Source organism: Panthera uncia, assembly GCF_023721935.1.
Source record: "Panthera uncia isolate 11264 chromosome A1 unlocalized genomic scaffold, Puncia_PCG_1.0 HiC_scaffold_17, whole genome shotgun sequence".
Lineage (NCBI taxonomy): Eukaryota > Metazoa > Chordata > Mammalia > Carnivora > Felidae > Panthera > Panthera uncia.
The window spans coordinates 135,089,338-135,111,911 of NW_026057577.1; the positions used below are offsets into that span (position 1 = coordinate 135,089,338).

At 34.6% G+C, this 22,574-nt stretch overlaps 1 protein-coding gene across 1 annotated transcript in view; it reads left to right on the forward strand.

Annotated features, from left to right (window-relative positions):
- CDH12 (cadherin 12) overlaps window positions 1-22,574 on the forward strand; it is a 268,774-nt gene that overhangs the window by 51,871 nt on the left and 194,329 nt on the right. Inside the window, exon 2 of the mRNA XM_049648261.1 lies at window positions 19,670-19,964. Within this exon, the coding sequence (XP_049504218.1) occupies window positions 19,670-19,964 (295 nt within the window). The remainder of the gene's footprint in view (window positions 1-19,669; window positions 19,965-22,574) is intronic.

The window sequence follows — 22,574 nt, forward strand, 5'->3', positions numbered from 1 at the left end:
TTTTTCTTGTGTAAAAAGAAGTCCAGAATTGGACATCCAGGGTCTGGTACAGCAACTCCAAGATAACATCAAAAATTGCTTTTTGATTTTCCAATTCATCATCTTAAGCTTTCTGCTTTCTTCTCTATGCTCATAAAGTAGCTTCTGTATGTCTAGTCTTTGTGTCAGCAAGACATGGGAAAGATGAAAAAAAATAGGAAAGATGAAAGAAAAACAGCAAAAGTATATACCGATGAGTCTGTCCATTTAAAAAAGTTTTCCTGAAAGCCCTGAACATTTCTTCCATGTTTATCTCATTAGCCAAGGTGGAATCCCACGTCTACCCCAGCTCCAAGTTATTATGGGCAGGTGGGCATTTTAATTAGACATACTGCTATTCAAGACACAGCCCATTGATAATAGATTCTATTAATATGCAAGGTTTTTATTAATAAGAAGAAAGGAAAAATGGATATCGGAGAGACCACTGGCGATGACTGCCATACTCATTATCAACTTTGCGATCAGATCCCAAAAGGCTAAGATGTCATTAAAGAGATTGCTAAAAATAGCAGTTCATGTAGCTTCAGGGGCAGCAAAGATAGCACATTTCACTGCCTTTTATGATTTAATCATTTACTGCAGTGATTACTGGAGTAATCATTTACTGAATGCCGTGGCGATTAAAGGTGGAGAATTTAAAGTGTGGAGTCATTTACACCTGCATTTTTACTTCCTATCTTCCAGCTATGTAGGATTGGCCAAGTTATTGAACATCTGTTGACATTTGTTTTCCAATTTATGAAATAGGAGACTTTTTAGAGTGAGCACAGTATTTTGCATGAGGTAGATTCAAAATTATTAGATGACTTCCCATTTTCCTCAAAATTCATGTAATCAATGATGATTTTCAATGACGGAGTAAGATACTCAGGAGAAAGAAAACTGAGTGTCAATGAAATTTTGATTACTTCTCTTTTCTGGCTCTGTAAGTAAACAAGTCTGAGTAAACCATCTGTTGATTTTAAGAACTATGGCAGGCTTTGTTTTAAGCTGAGTAGGTATTCAGTAGAATGTAAATGTACTTTAAAGCTGAAGAACATAGTAAAATGAATTGCACATTGACTGTGTTTCTACGTATGACAAGAGAAACAGTTTTGTATTATTCTGGCCATCACTTGAAGATTAAAGGTGATTATCTTTGCTTCTACATGGCAGAGAGTTGAGAGTCCCCCCTGGTTGCTGCAATATTTCCAGCCAGTAGGAACAGGCACATTGTGACTGGAGATTGAATCGTACCAATAATGTCACCTTACACTTAGAAAAAGTTATGGTGACAGACTGATTCTGGGTTGCTACAGCAAGAATCAAGAATCAGCCCTTGCTTTTTGGTCTAAGTTAACCAGGTAAAGTGCCCACCTGTGTCTAATCCTCCTGTTCTCTTTGAGACTTACACATACACTTTGATTTATTTTGTCTGCAGAAATAACTTCGTATGAGGCAGATTCAGTCTCAGTATTCCATGTGGCATTTATGGAGTGCACATAGATGTTGGCTCAGGCTATCAAATGTGAGCATAAAAGAACAGAAGAACACTAGGCATAAGAAGAAACAGAAGGCAAGAATTTAACCATGACCAAATCTTAGTAATAGCAGCAAACTAGCAGAATGACTCAAATAACAATGGAGACAAGAATGCAGGCACAGTGGTCGGAAGGAAATAAGAGCTAATGCTTAATAGTGCTTAGTTTTCACTCCGTACTGAACTCTGTGCTTTTTACTACCTTATTTAATCATCATAGCTGCCAGTATTAGTTTACACGAAAGAAGTTAACTATGGTGTTTAAGGTCATAGCACCAAATTCAGGCAGTTTAATTCCAAAGTCTGTACTTTTAAATGATATTCTATGTTATATCTACATAAAAATAACAAATAAATTAAAAATAAATTGAAAAGGAAGCCTTACTCTTGCTGAGTTCAGTGCTTTGGAAAAAAAAGAAAACCTTGATAGATTGACCCATCCACGTTTATAACTGGAAAATTCCATAGCAGGTGGGCACCTGTAGGCTAGACTAGCAGTTCCAAAGAGATGCCTTTAACTGATATTGTTCACTAATAGCAAGATTTATCACAGACATTATGGAAGTCGTTTAATGGCTATAGTACTCATGGAGACACGTTCTGGGAATATATGTTTCAGGCTGCTGCAGTTCTTTTCAGATCAAATCATATTTCTTGTGGAAACAGTGTAGTGTTGACTGATGGATCATCGAACCTGAAGGGATAGTTCAATGGGTTTGTATTCTGAAACTGAAAAAAAAAGTCAAGTTTTATTTGCTCTTAGACTCATGTTTTGAATCAAATAATATTAGATGCAATGGGAATGTTAGAGAAAACTGCCTCAAGTTTGCTTGTTAAATATCCATGCTTCATTTTTAAGACCAGGATAAAAGTATGTGACAAAAAAGCATGTAGACATTATTGAACAATGATTTTCTCATGAGGGACCAATATGTCTACATTAATTGATTCTTGAATAAGAAATGGTGGGTCTCAGCTAAGAAAATATAGTAAATAAAAGTTACTTTGTTAAAAAAGAAAGAGAGAAAGAAAAAATCAATAACTACTCTTGTTTTAATAAAGGAATCCCCGCAAGTGTCTTGTTGAAAATTATAAATGGGAGAAGCATTGTGAATAGAACTGGAGGGCTATTACGACTGCTTTTAAGATTACTTAAGTATTTAATTTATTATATGTGATGTTTTAAAACAATGTTTTAGGTGTGTGTAAAATACAGTGGATGTAATATTTTTCTTTCTTTGTATAATATTGTCCCATTTTAAAGGAAGAAGTCTTTTGACTTCCCATCAGAGAGGAAAGAACAAAGAAAGGCAGAGAGTTTTGTGCCGGGTAATGTACTAAAGGGTGAATTAACTTCTCAGCAGACCAAATGTGGTTCACCAGGAATGTTCATTCCAGTAATATAAAAGAATAGATTCTCCCTATGTCTTTACTGTTTTTTTTTTTAATGTCAGAAACTATTTGTTTGATATTATTATTCTTGAAATGCTAGCCCTGGAAATATTTTTAAAGATTTAATATCAATGAGATCTTACACAGACAATTCCAAAAAGTAGGCTGATTTCCCATTAATTTGGAGGAAAAAGTGGTTTTTTTTTAAATTTTAGTGTATGATTGCATGCTACAATTACTAATGACAAAAGTATTAAGTCTTATTTCAAGCAGGAAATGATTTTTGTCCTCTGTACCACATAAAATCAACTTGGAATATAGTATGAAAGGGAAAATTAATGTTGATATCATAGTAAAAACTGTACATGATTTATGGGGGGATTTAGAATCGCATTACCATTTGTGTGTGTGTGTGTGTATGTGTGTGTGTGTGTGTGTGTGTGTGTAGGTAATACTCATTCTAATTAAATACACAAGGTTAGGAAAGAGGAAAATTAATAGTTATACAGGACAGTGGTGAGAAAGTAGGAATAAAAACAATTTATACTCCAATATTAAAGTTATTTTCTCCTTCACTCAGACATCTTGTATTATAACCTCAATCTACCTGACTGAGAGAATTCAAAACAAGAACAGTCTTTCTTTCTTTCTTTCTTTCTTTCTTTCTTTCTTTCTTTCTTTCTTCTCTCTCTCTTTCTCTTTCTTTCTCTCTCTCTCTTTCTCTTTCTTTCTTTCTTTCTTTCTCCTTCCTTCCTTCCTTCCTTCCTTCCTTCTTTTTCTTTCTTTCTTTCTTTCTTTCTTTCTTTCTTTCTTTCTCTCTTTCTTTCTTTTTAAACATTTTATTTTTAACTAATCTCTCTACCCAGCGTTGGGCTCGAAACCACAACCCCTAGATCTAGAGTTGCACGCTCCACTGACTGAGCCTGCCAGTGCCCCAAGAACAGCTTTTTTAAAACTTCCTTTTCATAGAATGTTTTCCTGCTAAGAAAATGTATCCACATTACTCAAATCATTTATATAATATAATAACTTTTAAAAATGTTATCCCCAATTGAAAACAATATCATGATGTGTGAAATCATTGTAGATTTTATAAATATTCATATATAATCAGGTGTATTACTTTATTTATAATCTTGGGAATTTATATATTTTTTTGGCTTACCTATTTATAGTATAAAGATAAATGACTATAAAAGTATATGTGTTATTTGGCATTTTGATATCTATTGAGAGAGAGAGAGAGAGAGAGAGAGAGAGAGAGAGAGAGACTTGTGTCCCCATAAAAAGGGGAAATTGCACTCATTGAACCAACCATATACAACTATTTATTGTGTGTAATAGTAGGGAGCTGAGAATTCTTTTTATATTCAAGTGGCATAATTCCAGTTATATCATGGTATTTCTAGCAATTTATCACATAGTTTCCAATGGGGAAACATCACTTTTAGTCTTATCTATCATTGTTTACTTCAAAACTGTGTAGTGTATAGGTGACTATTTATAGGCAAGATAAATTACGTTGCAGCTTTAATTTTTCAGGTTTACAACTCTCACTCGTGACATGGAAAATGAAAAGATTTAAAATCCATTTCAAGCATGTAACTATAATTTCATAAAATTTTATGTTCCACAATATATAATGTGTGATAAATAATGTGAAGTACAGAAAATATTCACCAATACTGCCTTTTCGTGACTGTAAGTTTGGTGCCTTTTAAATAGGGCTGAATGATCAGGCCTGAAAGGTTCCCTTTTCTTCGTTGAAAAATGTACAAAATAGTTTGCAGTGAAATTAAAAATGAAATAAGAGAGGAAGTGCATTATTTAGAGTAAGTCAGGACAATTGAGTTTCGTTTCCAAGGCTCTCAACTTTTGAGGTATAATATATCAGAGAAATATTCTGATATCCCAAGCCCCAGGCTCCTCATTCTCAGTGCTAAGGAGAAAAGAAATATTAATGATGTCAAAAAGACAATACTTATAAAAATAATTAGTACATTTGTATAAATTATTCAAATGGAAAATCTTAGTATAATTAGTAATAATCAAATGATCCCATTTTAGTTTATTTATATTGTTCTCTCCACACATACCCAAGTCTGATCATAAAGCTTATGCCTACTACTTTTACTCCATGTTATTTTCCCCGTGTTCAGGGAAAAGCTAATGGAGCTTGAAATTGATGGAGTCCTTTCTAATCCTGGCATCAATCTATATTCTCAGTCCCTGATGCCTTTTCGTGCTACTGACTTTTCCCTCGTTGAAGTGCTGTAACACATTTACATATGAAATCTTGATGAAATATGGTTGATGGAATTTATCTTATCTGAAAGAATCAGAAAGCTAAGGTTTGTTTTGATCATTGTTTGTTTTGTTTTGTTTTGTTTTTTACTCTTAAATGTTTTTAAGTGTACAGGCACATACCATTTTGATTTATTAAACATTATAAGGTGGCTTTCTTGAGCCAAATGGCCCCCAAATAGCAGCAGATATTTTCAATGCACATAATGGAAAGAACTCTGGGCAGAGTTGGATAACCCAGTTTCTATTCTGACTTCTGTAATTAACTAGCTCTATGACATTGAGGAAATCACTTAGCCTTTCTGATTCTCAATTTCCTCATTTGTGGAATGAAATAATTAAAACCATGTTCTCCAAGGTACTTTCTAGTTTCAAAGGCCTGATTTTACTCCACGACAGGAGCTGTGTATGAAAACCATTTCTTCTTCTTTTTTTTTTTAAATCTCCTTCTCAGCAATGCAAAATACATTAACAATGTTTTTAGAATATCCGATCCCAAGTATATTTGGGTTTAATTCTTGCCTAATGATCAACAACCAGAGTGGTCAGTCTCTTTAGTCAAGGATTTATGCAATGGTCTGGACTGGCCAATTCAAGAGTCATGGTACAAATAGTTCTACAACACAAAAGATACACTTAAACCTTAGATAGACAGCTTTTTTTTTTTTTTTTTGGTATGTGAACTGATCTATATCTGAGCTGACTATTCAAATGCCTTATTATTTTCCTTCCTATGAAGAGGACCAATAAATTCCAAGCATCATTAGCAGCAAGTGTGTGCTCAAAACCAACAAATGACATGCTAACTTCTCAGAGAAGGCTTCAAGATATAAAATGAGTGAAAACCTTGTTATTTCTGTGAGCAGAGATAGATCATAGGAGCAAAAGTACTCAACATTTTATAAGGCAATATAAATGCAGCCTGTTTTAAACTAAAATATAACATTATTTGTGTGTGTATGTGTGTGTGTGTGTGTTTATGTGAGAGGAATCAAAACTTGGAATTAAAGAAAAATTATGTTCAGCCCAAAGTGTTTCCCCTCTAAAAATGCTAGGGGATTGGGCTTAGGCAACAGTTAAATTGTAGAATCATAAAGACTCAAGCAGAGAATTTCAAAAGCATTCTGTGGATTACTACTAGTTTTCCAGTGTGTACCCATGATTCTGAATTGAAGAAGAGGACTGGGAAGGGAGTGTGAACCATGGCCCTGCCTCATTCCTTCTATATTCTGCACAATGCATAGCAGCTAAGCTTTCATTTTAAGACATTATATGTTAAACATAAATCCTTAGAATGGCTGGCTTAGAGAACACTGGTATGGAACACAATAAAATGAATGTATCTGTGCATTTGGTTTAAGTTTAATGAACTGTCACTCTTTGAGCTGCAGGAGCAGAGACCTTTACCACAATTTAAGTGTCTGTACAGAATGAGACAACGCATCTCATTTGACTTCCCACAGCAATTTACTTGATGAAAGCTCTTTCCTGGATCCTGAGTTCAGCATAACTACATCAATTGCCCAGGTTTCCTTGATTCCAAAGTTAAGATTCACAGGTATTTCACTTTGACAAAAAAAAAAACAAAAACCAAAAAAAAAAAGCATTGTTTCAAATTGTATAAAGGATGAAGAAGTAGCAATAGTAAAATCTGCTGTGCTTTTTTTAAATTTTTATTTTTAATGACTTTAGGTGAAGAAAACAGATTCTCTACCTATGTTGATCTTTGAGGACTTACGTTGGATTTGTCCCCAAATCTGTGACACTTGAATACAATCAGTATTCAATAAATGCTTATTGCATGCAAAAAGAACATGGATGGTTTTGTTTTGGATTTTTTTTTTTTGACTAGAAAAACCAAGTTCAGAGTAGGAGATTTATGAGTTCATTCTATGAGGAAAAGTCCAGACAATTTCAGTAACTGATTTGATATCAGAAAGACTCCCTCTCTCCTGTCCTTATTTTTCTCATTCTGCTTTTGTATGCAGACTAAATTTTCTTTTATTTTCAAGACACCTTCATTATGTTGTCCAGGGTACAGGGTGAGGTGGAGACTGTCTTGGTAGTAGTCAGCTATTTCTTTGACTGGAAAGGCATATGTGAACATTGGCCAGACCTACGATCTCTTCCTATGGTATGATCAAAGGGACAAAGTGCAGTGATTAACAATATTACTAGATTCACAGGGTGAATTTGTACAGGATCACTTATACAAAGGAGGGAGCAGATGTATGTGCTAGAAATAGTAGAGTATGGATACAGGCAGGGAAAAATTAAACAAGCAAACAAATAAAATAATGTGTCAGAAAATTGAGGCACTGTGACATAATGATTTATGAGAAATACATATTTGGCCACTCAGATGATCAAATATATACTTCTCAGATATATATGGTCTTCGTTCACAGTTCCTGAAAATGCTTGACAGCCGTAAAACTGTCATGGGTATCTTGATATTAATGAAGGTGACTTTTGGACCCCACTATGGGGAAAGGGCTGGTTGCAATGGGGGCCAACCATTTGATTAAAGGTTGACCTTCAATCCTACCCCCTGCCCTCAAGGAAGAGGAGAGGGGCTGGACACTGAATCAGTCAATGGCCTATGACTTAGTCAATCCTGACTATAAAATCAATGATAGCTCCATAAAAAAACAAAAAGACTGAGTTCAGAGAGCTTCTAGGTGGGTGAACATGTGGAGACTGGGGAGAATGGCACCCCAAAGAAAGCATGAAATCTCTGTGCTCCTCTATGTATCTCTTTATCTGGCCATTGATTCATATCCTTTATCATATCACTTAATAGACTAGATTTCCCTGATATCTGTGAGCTACTCAAGAAAATTAAAACAACCTAAAGAGTGGACTGTTGGAACCTCTAGTCTGTAGCTGATCAGTCAGAAGCACAGGTGTCATAGCCTCAATATGGCAACTGGAGTCTGATGTGACAGGGGCGGGGGGGAAGTGTTAGTATAGGACTGTGCCCTTAACCTGTGGAATCTGATGCTGTTTCTAGGTAGATAGTGTCAGAATTGAGTTGAATTCTTGGACAGCCTGTTGCTATTTGAGAATTGCTTGGACTTGTGTGTGGGGAACACTACTCCACACATAGGAATTGCGTTCAGGAATCCTAAAAGAGTTGGTGTGAGTAAAGGCACATAACCAAGAAATCAAAATTGTCTCTTTAATCAAGTCATGATTATTTTTTTTAAATGAAGTATTAATAATATTAGATTTCTGTAAGTACCTACAAGTATTAGTTTTCCATTGCTGAATAACAATTTCCCACAAATTGAGCAGCTTAAGGCTCACAGTTCTGCAGGCAGAAATTCAGCACAGAATAAAGGATTTCTTTGTTCAAGGCCTCACAAGATTGAAACCAAGGTGTCAGCAGGGCTATTTTTCTCTCTTGAGGGTGAGAAAATCAGCTTTCAAGCTCATTCAGACTGTTGGCAGAATTTTTCTTTGCTATTTTAGGCCTCAGATCCCCTTTATACTGCTAGTGGGGATGTGGGACCGCCCTCAGCTCCTAAAGATTGCCCCTTTGTATCCAAGCAAGTTGGAGCATGGGTTTCTAATTTCCTCTTTTTACACCTGGAAAAGAATTCTTAAGCTTTTAAAGGTCACATGTGATTAGGTCTGGCCCACCCAGCATAACATAACTATAAGAATTAAATCCATAGTCTTCACAGTCCTGGGGAATATGCAGGGAATGTAGATTAAATCTTGGGAAATATGCAATATGGCAGAATACTGACCACCCCACCATATTTTGGAGTTCAACCACAATTGATAATTAAGGCTTGATTTGGATTCAAGACTATATTTAATGAATACAAGTTTTATGATCTAAAATAATACAATGAAGTATAATTGGACCCGGATTAGTCTTAGAAATTTTGTATATAGCTTCTCTTAATCAGCAACCAATGGTATATGGAGAGAGTAGAAAATTATTAAATGCAGGAAAAGGTAATAAGTAAACAAACCTTTTGTTTTTTTTTTTTTAGATTTTGGAAATAATGCAAGTATAAATCTGTAACATTCATGTCAGTTTTAGGAAAATGAGGCACACACACATATACACACACAATTCTATAGATTCCATGCATTATTAGGAAAATTTAATAACAAAGCAATTCAATATCTTCTGAAAAGCAATTAAACTTTGAGAGATTTATTCATCATTTTAGGTCTCAGTCAATCTCAAATTAAGCATCTGCTTTTATAATTCTGAATTCCTTAAAAAAAAAACTTTGACCTTTAAAAATGAAATAGCTTGAAATCGATTTATTTCACTACACATCCAATAATATATATTTGCAGAAAGCAGTCAAAATTGAGGTTCCTGCATCTGTGAGAGCTGTTTGCATTTTTTTTCTTTATATCTTTCTTTTTTATTCATTACTTTATTTTCCTTTTAAAGTCAAAGTCAGTGAAATTACTATCTCTTTGGAAGTTTCTTGGGAATCTTGTTATCCCTAGTGGGAAACAAGTGAACCCTGAGAATGATTCCTTCCTTAATATGCTTATAATGAGAGATTTTAGAGAAACATCTCTGATTAACCTGTATTTAGAAATAAGATGCATTTTACTGCGTTTCTTACACAGAAGAGTTACTGTTTCTATCTCTCATTAACACATTGCAATTTAGCATTAAGAGTACTCATTTTCATATTATTAGGCAAAAAAAATGAATATTTAATGTATACTTTATCATGCAAATAAGATAATATTTATGACACTGTTATAGGATATAAGACTGAGAGAGATGAATTCTTAACAGTAAATTTGACATGAAACTGCTTGACTCACAATACAAAGAAAGCAACCTGGTTAAGTACTTGGATTTATTTTTTTCTGCTTTTGTGATATTATACTTTCAAAATCCATTTAAAGTAGTTATTGTAAAGTGAGGAAAGGAAATAAAAGACTTCAGTGAGGTGGCTTTGTCCTTTAACACATAAAGCAATCCCCACAGTAATGCGTGCTACAGAAAATAGGTCACCTTCAAACCACCTTTGAAATAAGCAGATAATGTGATTTTCAGATTGTGTTCTTAACAGTGTTGTTTTATAGAATGTATATCTATTTAGCCTTTTATTTATTTTGCAAAAATGTGCATGTGTGAGCACATGAAAACACATACAAATATTCTGTCTTTCTCTTTTATCTCTGACATATATATATACACATATCTAAATATTCCCACACACATACATATGCCTGTTTATTTGGTTATTAGTTCATTGTGAGAAAGTACATGTGCTAATGACTTTTTCTCTAATGAAATGTAGTGATTCAGTTAAGTTTTTAATATTATGGATTTCTATATGCTTCAAAGAAAATTATGATATACACAATGTGCAGAACCTTAGAAAAATTTTCATTGGAATATTTTATTGATATAGTAGTATATTATATTTTCTATAACATAAATGCTGTTCACTCTTTTCTAGTTGACTATTAATTGTTCCAAATACATGATTGGCACTATATTATTGAGGTGATTTCTAACTATAAATGTGATATCACTTTGTATTTTAAATAAAAACACAAATATAACATGCTTTTTAATTATATAGTAAATGCATATGAAAACTTCTATAGAAAAATGTGATTTGGGAGACAAGAAATTGTAAAAAGACACAGTGTTTTGAGTGAGTATCTTTTTTGCTATGACCCATATTGTTCCCCACTGGACTCCTGTCACCTTGATAACAAGTTGTAACTTATGTTCTCTATTCCAGTGGCTAGTGCAATAACTAATGGGCAATCCAAAGCATTCTTGAATACAACTATTCTCATTAATGTGTCCATTATAATGCAGCCTGGTTTTGCTCAAACGAACTGATGTATATTACAAAACCGATACTTGGGTAGCTTGTGGCTAATCTAATCCCCTGACCAAAAATTCAGTGTTTGTTTGTCTTTTCCTCTTAAGAGAGACCCATTTTTGAGAGTTAAGAAAAAAAATGACTTTACATGCATCAAATTAAAAGAGAACTGATTTAGTTGAAGAGCTAGACTCAGAGATACACAGAGTTAGACTACTTGATTTGAATCTTAGCTTTGTGTCTTTCCATTTGTGTGTCTTGGGCCAACTCAGCTTCTCTGTGCCTCAATTTATGCATCTGCAAAGTGAGACTGTTAATAGTAGGGTTGTCCTTATAGGGTTATTCTAACTATTAAAGTGGCTTCAGACACATAAAACCTTTAGAAAATTGCCTGGAAAAAGTAGAAGCTTGATAGTGTTTTCTATCATTATTTTGTATCCAATTAGTTTTCTTGTATCTATGAATATAAATTAATGTAAATGGAAACAAATATCGCTATACTGGGCTCATTTGGATGTAAATGCAGATAAATGAAGGGAAATAGACATTCGGAAGTTAAATTCTCTAGGGTATTTTCCAAATTTTATGAGGTAAGTATTAGAATCCACATTTTATATATGATGATTCTGACATCCAAAGAAACTTAGTAACTTCTACAATAACATCCAGCTAAGAAGTAATGGGTTTGGGATTTTTAACCCCAAATGTTTGAGGCTTGTGATCATGGATTTTAGACCATTCCATATTTTAAATCAGAGTTAATATTTGAGTCTGTCTGATTTATTACAGTTCTTAAATGCATATACAAAGAAGTTGGGATAGAACATAGAGCTTTTGAAAATTAAATTTTACATTTTGAAATATTAGAATTTCATTAGAAAGAGTTCACTTATCATATTTGTCATGCTAGCACATCACTGATTAGTTTGAGAACTAAATAAAGCTTATAAGATGTGTAACACAGTGTCCGGTATTCAGTAAGGGCTAATTAGTTTTATTATAAGTAATAATATGGAAAAATAGTAATGAGTAGCAATAAATTAGTGAATGATATCTAACTATAATAATGTGTAATTATTATTTAAAGCTCACTTTTATCTAGAATAAATCATCCTCTGAAAAATAATCACATTTGAAATCATATAGAAATTCACTTTCATTTCAAATAGAGATTCCATTACTGAACATTTGATAAGAACAGTTTATTGTCAGGGAATGTTTTGTTACCTAAAACCTGGCTTTGTGAAAAGTGCTTTACAGCTTTGGAAATGTAGGTAAGAAATTATTTTAACCTTCTCCCATATTTTTCCCCCCAAATCCAGGCACCACGCCAATGACCTCTCAAACTTCTCCAGAACTACTTATTAATATGTTGTGACACTCTCAAATGATATAATGTAATCTGGGTGAGCTGAAGTTGTAAAATATGACAATCTAGAAGACGAGTTAGGATACCCCTCATATGTAACCACACGTGCAATATTCAAGGAGAAAAAGAAAAGGAAAGAAGGCATCGGGTGAATAGCATATTTGTTTTCTTTAACAGGATATAAAATATATCCTAGCGCATCAGATTTTGTTACTCCCAAGAATTGCAAATAGTCTTTGTTCTTCTTTGCCCTGCCTTGGCATACCTCTGGGGAGGTGCGGGCCTTTTTGAAATGCATTTCTACTTCCTTACATAGAAGGTGAAATATTTCCAGATGATAAATAGCTTTGGGTCTGTAACCCAGGCAGGGGAGTCCTCAACTCACTTTGGGCTGTTAAAGGGAATTTCCAACCTTGTAAAGTGGTATTCCTCTTGCTCAAATGGCAGCAATCATTTGAGGAAGAACAAATGAGTCCCTTCAGGGAGTAGGATGGCATAGAATGTCAAATATTCTTGAACCTTAAGTGGCGTCAGAAATTTTGCATTATAACTTATTCAGACAGAACTATAGATCATCTTTGGGTCTAGTCTTCTTTTGTCAATAAGCAATGGCTTAAACATAATCCAATGGCTTTGTAGCCAATGCAATGGCCGCTGTGATGGTTCTGAGAACAGAATAAGCATGAATTGGAAAGTGAGCAACTAAAAAAATGGCATACGAATATTTTATAAGTATACCAAGAAGCATATCGAAAAAGTAGGTTTTTTTGGTTTCTTGGTGCAAAATGAAATTATTTCAACCAAAGAAACTTGCATAAAATTTTCTCCTTCTAGTTTTGACTGGTTTATCCGAGGGATCCTGTATGTAAATAATGTAAATAAGACAGTTATAATATTATTTCAGATCACATGCACCAACTGTTGAACCATAATATTAAAGCATTCCACAGGTTTTGTGATCATTTGAAAACTGAAAAGGAGTACCACAACTTATATGCCATTACTACACCAAAATTTACTGAGGCATATCCTGTACAAGGAGCGTTTCCCTCACATTGAGTGTGTTTATGGAGATGACTGGAAGGAGATGCCATAACTCAAGGATCTCTACATTAAGTAGGGCATACTTTTATGCTGCTACATTTGCTCATATATATTTTGAGACTAAAGAACTATTCTAAGACAGAATAGTAAACACTTAAAGACATGTCAGGAAGTTTCGTTTTCCAGCAGACAAATTCAGAATGGAGTCTGGTTCCCTGAAAAAAGATGATGATAAGTACATATTAAGATGCATGATCCAGGGCACCTGGGTGGCTCAGTCTATTAAGCGTCCGACTTCGACTCATGTCACGAACTCGCGGTTTGTGGGTTCGAGCCCCGCGTGGGGCTCTGTGCTGACAGCTCAGAACCTGAATCTTCCTTCAGATTCTGTGTCTCCCTGTCTCTCTGTTCTTCCCTGTTCTGTCTCTCGAAAATAAACATTAAAAAAATTTTAAATGCATGATCCTTCTGAAGTTAACAGAAATTAAAGACACAAAATCCAAATGCAGTGTTTGAAAGTTGCTTTGGTCTATGCTCAAAATATAAAGAAAGAGCCAAGAAAGATATTTGAAGAGACAAGTGGGAAAATGGAATATGGGCTGGTTATAAGGTGGTGATAGGTATTTTAAGTAATTTTCTTAAATGAGATTTTGACATTATGATTACATAGGAAAGGGCCTTATTTTCATGACGTTGGTGTTTCAGTATCATGTAGGTAATTGTTTTGATGTTCACAATTTTAAAAAGTATATATATATATATGTATATACATATATATATCAGATACAGGAAATGTTAATAATTATTTAATCTAGATAGTGATAATATAGGCCTTCCTTGTATCATTCTTTTAATTTTTCTGTTGGTTTGAAGTTCTTTTTAAAACAGTTTTGGTAAAGGAAGATGGTAGAGTGCCCACACATTTTCATCCCTCTCCTGAGACCGTCAGTAATCTACAATATAGGAACAAAAGTATTAATGCATAATCTTGATGAGAATGATGTGGAGGGCAGGTTTTAAAACAGTATGTGAGGTACCATAGTACCTTATGGGCACATGGTTAATAATTTGCAAGAACATACACCAAATCCAGTATTCGCTGAACACAAATTTTGGTTCTCAGGCAGAAACAAAATCAAAAGTTTTGTGTTTTTTTTTTTTCAAAAATCAAAATCAAAAGTTTCTCCTTCCAACATAACTCCTATACTCCCCAGGCCTAGTAACCACCCCCTATCCTGGCAAATAGCAAATGAAAAGAAAATCACTGCTGGACACAGTAATATAAAAAACATTTTCTATTTTATGTGTATTTTCAACCCAGAGAAAAATAAGACTAAATCCCTTATTTTGTGCAGCAGTTCCTAAAATATAATCAAAGAGATGCTAGTAAACATTTAACTTTAAATTAGCTTTCTCAAACTTTTAGACACTGGAATCCAGATTTGCTTATGCTCCGAAGCTCGTTAAAGCCTTTCTCAGCATCATATTCTCATGCTCCATCTGAGATGACTTGGAAAACGTCAGAAAACACCACCACCACTTCCACAAAACAACTGCTCGGACGGGGCGGATTTCTACATCTAGTGTTGATAGAACCCTGTTTCCGGGAGAAATTTTAAATGTCAATACTAAAAAATAATATTATTGAAATTGGCTGCTTTAGTCAGTAAATACAGTCAGCACCTACTCAGAAACAGCTTTTGAAAAAAATAATTGGAGGGGCGCCTGGGTAGTTCAGTCAGTTAAGTGTCTGACTCTTGCTTTCAGCTCAGGTCAGGATCTCACGGTTTGAGAGATCAAGCCCCAGGTCAGGATCTGTACTCACAGCGCAGATCCTGCTTGGGAATCTCTCCTCTAACCCCCTGTCGGTGCTCTCTCTCGAAATAAATAAATAAACATTTAAAAACATAATTGGAATAAGAAACCTTTCTTGCTGCCATTTTTAAATTGCTGTAAATGAAAATAATTTCATCCTTGTGGAATCATTAGCTTTCTGTATGTGTGTGGCTTAAAGCCCCGTGTAAAACGACATCATGTGCTTTGTCATAGTTAATTAACACAGCCCAAAGATGAGGCAAGTCACGAAAATCCTTCTTCTGAAACCCTCCCTCCTTCTTTATGCAAATGACACTAAGAAGTAGCTTCACAGTATAAGCTAAGCCTGAATTTCATTCCTGAAAGATTTAAGAAACAAATTCCAGGGGCGCCTGGGTGGCTCAGTCGGTTGAGCGTCCGACTTCGGCTCAGGTCATGATCTCCGGGTCTGTGAGTTCGAGTTTGAGCTCCGCTTCGGGCTCTGTGCTGACAGCTCAGAGCCTGGAGCCTGCTTCAGATTCTGTGTCTCCCTCTCTTTCCGCCCCTCCGCCACTCACACTGTCTCTCTCTCCTTCAAAACTAAATAAAAATTAAAAAAAAAAAAAAAAAAGAAACAAATTCCATCTACAGAGATCAACATCTGGAATCACTGAAGTTTCACATTTTTGATTCATAAAAATTATGTTTTTGGTCTTGATAATTACCTCTAAAGGAGCTAAACAGAAGAACACACACACATGTACAGTCATCTTACTATTTATGAAAAAACAGGCAATGCTCATTAAATCATTCAACTTCCTTGAATGAATAATGTGCATGTCAAAAATTATTCTGTAGAGGGGTACCAGCCTGGCTCAGTTGGTACAGTATGTGACTCTCAGTCTTGGGGTCCTGAGTTTGAGCCCCACATTGGAGATAGACTTTACTTAAAAATTTTTTTTTGAAGAATTTCAAGTGATACTGAAAAATAGTCATGGTATTTTGTTATTGAAAGTGTTAAAAAAAAAGAGAGTGTTGATTTTTTTATATCATGTTATATGTGTATATAGTCAGAGAATAATAAATATAAAAGTACATATAGATATATATCTATATGTATACTTTTTCAGTTATATGTATTTTTATAGCAATTTATATACACTGAATATAACAAAGTGTACAGAAATGATAAAAGAAGCTATCTATCTACAATACCCACATCAGGCACTTATTTAATACTAGAAATGATGCTGGAAAAACACCTATACTTTAAGCTAGTTACTCATGTGCCAGTTCAATCACCACTGAATAACTAATTTTAAATATTGCCCATCAGGGGTCGTCTTTATGGCTCAGTTGGGTAAGTGTCCCACTCTTGGTTTTGGCTCAGGTCATGATCTCCTGGTTCCTGAGTTCGAACTCAGTGTCGGGCTCCTTGCTGACGGTACAGAGCCTGCTTGGGATTCTCTGTCTCAACCTGTCTCTCTGCCCCTCCCTCACTTGCACTCTCTGTCTCTCTCTCTCTAAATAAATAAATAAACTTAAAAAAATAAAGACAAAAAAAGTTAAAAAATATATTGCCTGTCAGTGCAAGATATCTCAGGTGGTCCCCTATGAGGTATTCTCATGTAATGAACTGCTATAAAAATTCTGATCCTCTCAAGAGTTTTACATTAATCAACTTCATCCCCAGTTCAAAGTTTTAATGTATATTCACATATTTCTTCTGAAGTTTTAACCCCTACAAAATTCAGCTTTAAATTAGAAGGGAAAAGTAGAAGAGTGAGGAAGAACAGCAACTGAATTTAATTTCGATCTTGGATAGAGCCGCAAACACATTTGCTTTTCTATTCTTGTGTCTGTTAGAAAAGAAAACAGTTCTCATTTTAGCTAAATGTGGATTTTTTTTTTTGTAACTCTTCTTGGATCCCATTGTAAAAACCTTCTTAGAATTTTCACTCGCTTTCCACAATATTACCACATATTCTTTGGAGCCATTGGCAAAATGGATGCAGTTTATAGAGTCTTTGCTTTTGCATTGAGCTTTTGCCCGGCTCATATCTTTAGATACATTTAAAAGAGAAAGCAATACCCACTGTGTTGAATATCTTTCATAGTATGGGTGAAATATGTAATTTGAAATTCCCAAGTTCAAAGTACATTTATCTACAGCTTGATTTTACACTTGAAATTTCCTCTGCTTCATAAGAGTTTGTAAAAAATTAAGAGGAAAAAATCTTCCTCCTGTCATTTATCACAATTTTCCTTAGACTTGAGTAAAGTATACAGAAACCTGAAAAAACTAAAATAATGTGCTCTCTTTCTATTTTCCATTACTTCAATTGTAACACTTGTCCATGTATCAATCCTTTGCATGTTATTATACAAGTATATTTTCAGAGAAAAATTTGAAATAAATACAAATTCACAGAAAGAATGCATTAATTTAATAACATTAAATTGGAAAGATGATGCTATTTTATTGAACTTAAAACCAGAATGTTGAGTTTAAGAGCAAAGATATAGCCACTATTATCTTTATTTTGTGTATGTTTTGATTTTACTAATACTAATACACAGAGCTTATTTGCAAAAGGATATTTATATGATTTAAGGTATTTCAAGCCTTTTTTTGTGGGGTTTGAAACATTAAAAACACCAGAACTCATTCTTCCCCAAATTTTGCAAGAATGGTGGGCTTGTAGGCAAATTTTGAGGCACAGTCCAAATGACTGTGAACACTAAAAGAATGTTTTTCCTTTGGTTGATCCATTGACTGAAATGAGCTTTTATTTATTTTTTTAAATTTTATTTTATTTTAGAGAAAGAGAGAGAGAGAGAGCACAAGTGGGGAGCAGGGCAGAGGAAGAGAGACTCTAAAGCAGGCTGCATGCTCAACACTGAGCCCGATGATAGGCTTGATCCCAAAACCCTGGGATCATGACCTGGGCTGAAATCAAGAGTCAGATGCTCAACCCACCAAGCCTCCCAGGTGCTCCTGGAATGAGCTCTTAAATCTAAAAATGTGGACTCTGAAATCAGATGGCCTTATACAAATGATTAGGCATAGGCTAAAACATTTTAGATCACCATCTGAATAAAAAAATGATAGTTATAAGAATATACATGCTGTATAACTTAAATAGTGAGTATATTACTTATAAATATATATATGAGTATGCATATTCTTAGAGAAGTATAAATGATGTAATACTTACATTGTATGTATACATTATTGGATAATTTATAGATCTCCAAGTCTATGGTCCTCTTCTATCAACTCTTGGACTCCAGTTTGAAAAACATTGACTTAAAGTGTTGCAATGAAAATGTATCGTCTTTTTTAGTCCTCCCCTGTTATTTATGTGTATCTTGTTACATACTATAATAGAGTGAATTGTACATGTGTTGAAGAAATTATCAGCGGTTCAAAAATTTTCTACATTACAAGATTTCAAATATATAGAAGGAATTAGAGCAAGCTATTTGTCTGCAAATCTGAAAGGATAATCAGTGATCCTATCCAACATTTAGCTGAGTAATACTGAATAACTCATTGAAAATCAGTCTGTTAAAATGAGATACTCTACTACACATAACTGTAACCATCTGGTGTGCCAAAACTCTCCTCTGCTTTCAAATAAGAAGGCACAATGATGATCAAATACAGTTGATCCTTGAAAAACACGGATTTGAACTTCATGGAGGTTAAACCTCACATGTATTTTTTTTTCACGGATACATAAACTTATAGTATAGATAAATACAATATAATGTTGTAAATGTATTTTCTCTTCCTTGTGTTTTCTTAATAATGTTTTCTTTTCTCTACCTCACTTTATTGTAAGAATACAGTATATCATACATAAACAGATAAAATATGTGTTAATACACTTATTTTTGTTGTTGCTAAGGCTCTGGTCTACAGTAGACTATTAGTAGTTAAGTGTTGTGGGTGTTAAAAGTCATACACATATGTTCAACTGCTACAGGGGTCGGCCACTCTAACCCCTGCATAATTAAAGGGTCAACTGTGGATTAAAAGGTAAATGATGGAATCTCTGGAATATATACATGTATATATAAATATTTAGCATGGATTTTTCTAATTTTTTGTGTGTATTTAAAATGTTTATAATCAAAGAGTTGGAAGGAAGGAAGGAAGGAAGGAAGGAAGGAAGGAAGGAAGGAAGTAAAGGAAAGGAGGGAGGGAGGGAGGAAAGAAAGAAGGAGATGAAAATGAAAAAAAGAACCATAAGATTTTTCTTTAACTTTTCTGATGAAAAGTTACGCCGCAAGTATTTTTAACACGGGGCCATCCCTTTAATGGTGTTTTCTGTCTGTCTCTGTCTCTCTTTCTCCCCCCAAAAGCTCCATTCTGACTTAGATAAAGGAGAGGGCACTGTTAAATACACCCTCTCAGGAGACGGCGCGGGCACTGTTTTTACCATTGATGAAACTACAGGGGACATTCATGCAATAAGGAGCCTGGATAGAGAAGAGAAACCTTTCTACACACTTCGTGCTCAGGCTGTGGACATAGAAACCAGGAAGCCCCTGGAGCCTGAATCGGAATTCATCATCAAAGTACAGGACATTAATGATAATGAGCCAAAGTTCTTGGATGGACCTTACGTTGCTAGTGTCCCAGAAATGTCTCCTGTGGGTGAGTAGGCAAATCGAAATTTTGTCAGATGCTATGAGGCCTTTTCAACATTTATTTTTTGCAGTTTGGTGTAAACATCTTATTTGTAAGCCAGAAGATTATTCTTCCACTGTAAAGGATGAAATTATTTTCATTTTTCCCATTTTTTTTCTGGCTCCATCTAAATATATAAATAGATTCATAAACATGTAGGATATATAGCATTTACCCTATTTTCCAGTCCTTGCATTCACCTGAGCTCAAAGAATTCCTTGTAATTAAGTACAAAACTCACTTTGTACTAAAATTCATTATCATTGCAATTCCAGATCCCTACACAGGTACCTACCGTACCTACCAAATAGCAGATAGTAATTCATGGTTCACAGTAAATCATCCAAAGCATGTGTTCTATATTTGTCTGGAGTGGTCCAGAAAGGAGCGTGCTATAGATGGAGATTCCAGAAGGATGATATTGTTTCGTTTTGACTACAAGTAACCCATAGTAGTTACATCATCAAACCAGGAAGCAAGTATTATCGTGAACTCATTAGAATAAATTTACAATTCAGCTACCGTGTATATAAATTCATGGTATTAATTTATAGAATATAAATTCACATTTCAATATCAAGCTAAATTCAAAAGTTCTAAGATAATGTATTTTTGAGGTCAATGAATTAAGGATTATGGTTTTAATGATGATTTTAAATAACTTTTATTCCTCAGTCACCACTGCCAATCCCTTATTCTATTTCAAAGTAACTTCTGGTGTCTAGCACATTAGTAAGATAAAGCTACCCACCGCTCCCAGGTTACAACTTGAAACTCTTGTGGGGAGCCATTGCTAAGTTTCCTGTCTGACATTCCTCAGAAGGCTTCTGCTGGCCCTACAACCACCCCATTTTAAATATTAGTGTACAACCACAGGGCTGCAAATCTGTTATTCACTTTTTGATACATTTTTGAGCTGTTGCTTTTATATCGTGCTGATTGCTAGAGATTTAGAAGTACAATCGAGAAGAAGTAGATTTTATTAGAAAGTGTCCCTGAAAATTGGGATATTACTGGGAGAGAAAAAAAAAACAAAAAACGAAGGCATTATTTTGAGCAAAAGTAAGGTTTTTAAGAAGACATTGTTTTTTTTTTTTTGTTCCTAAATGGTTTAACCCAGGGCTTACTTCGTGTGAATTTGACATATTTATAAGAATTTATGACCCTCAGTGACTATTATAGAAACAGCATCCCTTTTTAAAAAAATTTTTACTGTTTATTTATTTTTTGATGGAGGGAGGGGCAGAGAGAGAAAGGGAGACATAGAAATCGAAAGCAGGCAGCACAGAGCCCTACATGGGGCTCGAACCCACAAACTGTGAGATCATGACCTGAGCCAAAGTTGCTGATTGAGCCACCCAGGCACCCCTATAGAAACAACATCCTTAAAGCAAACATACACATCCCTCTACATTATTAGAAAATTCTGTCTTATTAGATAGATAATTAGTTCTTTTGTTGTGCCAATTTGGATAAAGGGAAGGACTGCAGAGTCTGAACTTTATATAAAGAAGTTCACACCTGGAACCTGAAGAGAGAAATAAATCTGGAAAATCAGGGTAGGTAAGTGAGAAAACAAAGTGGTCCCAGCTTTTCCAGTATTGGGGTGAGACACAATTTGCTGTACTGCCTTGAGGTATCAGAAAGATCTAGGGAAGAATGGGTTTTTAAAAATGGTTTGCCGTATGACATTACTGAAGTTTCTCATTGTTTATTCAAGAAATTCCAGTAAATTCTTAAACTGAATTTCAACACACCCTCCCTGTTTTCATTTTTTTTTTTTAACAATAATAAAGGAGTATTTCTTTTGAAGGTGACACCACACTGAATGCTATGGGTTCACCCAGGTATTATTGGACTACATTTACATAATGTGCTGTTTTCAAAGATATACTAAGAAGTTTAAACAACACTTATGAATTAAATATTAGAAATTAAGTATCTACCACGTACTGCTTTTGCCATTCCCTACAATCCTGTCTATACACATAACAAAACAACATAAGAGACCCAGTTGGGCTTGTGGCATTTGCTGTTTCTGCTTTTACATGACCAACCCAAAGCTAAGGAGAAATTTCCGCGCATCCATCCAGATGTCACATCTACGTTCCTAGATCTCTGGAGCTCATTCCGCAAGCACACCCTTCTTACCACATGGAAATGGTCACTGTTGTAAATCACTTGTGATAACTCTTCGTTCTATTTTCTTTAACCGCCTCCCTTCTGGCAAATTCCTGCTTCTGCGTCATTTTCCTTGGGATATCAAAATTATTTTTGTTCAACACCAAATGGAGTTCACCATGATTTGTTAGACAGAATAACTATTGTCACAGCAAATCTTGCTGTCAGTTTTACAAATCTGTGTTTGAATATTCTCTAGGAAATAATTGTCCTTTCCCGATAACAGGCGACGTTGTTATTACAGTGTTGGAGAAGAATCAACCAATTTAAAAATAGATACAGTAAAATAGCTTATTTTGTGATACAAAAGATCAAGAAATATTGGCACATCAAAACAATTTATTATACAAATGTCATTAGCAATCATAGATTGTGCATCAGAAAATATGATGAACA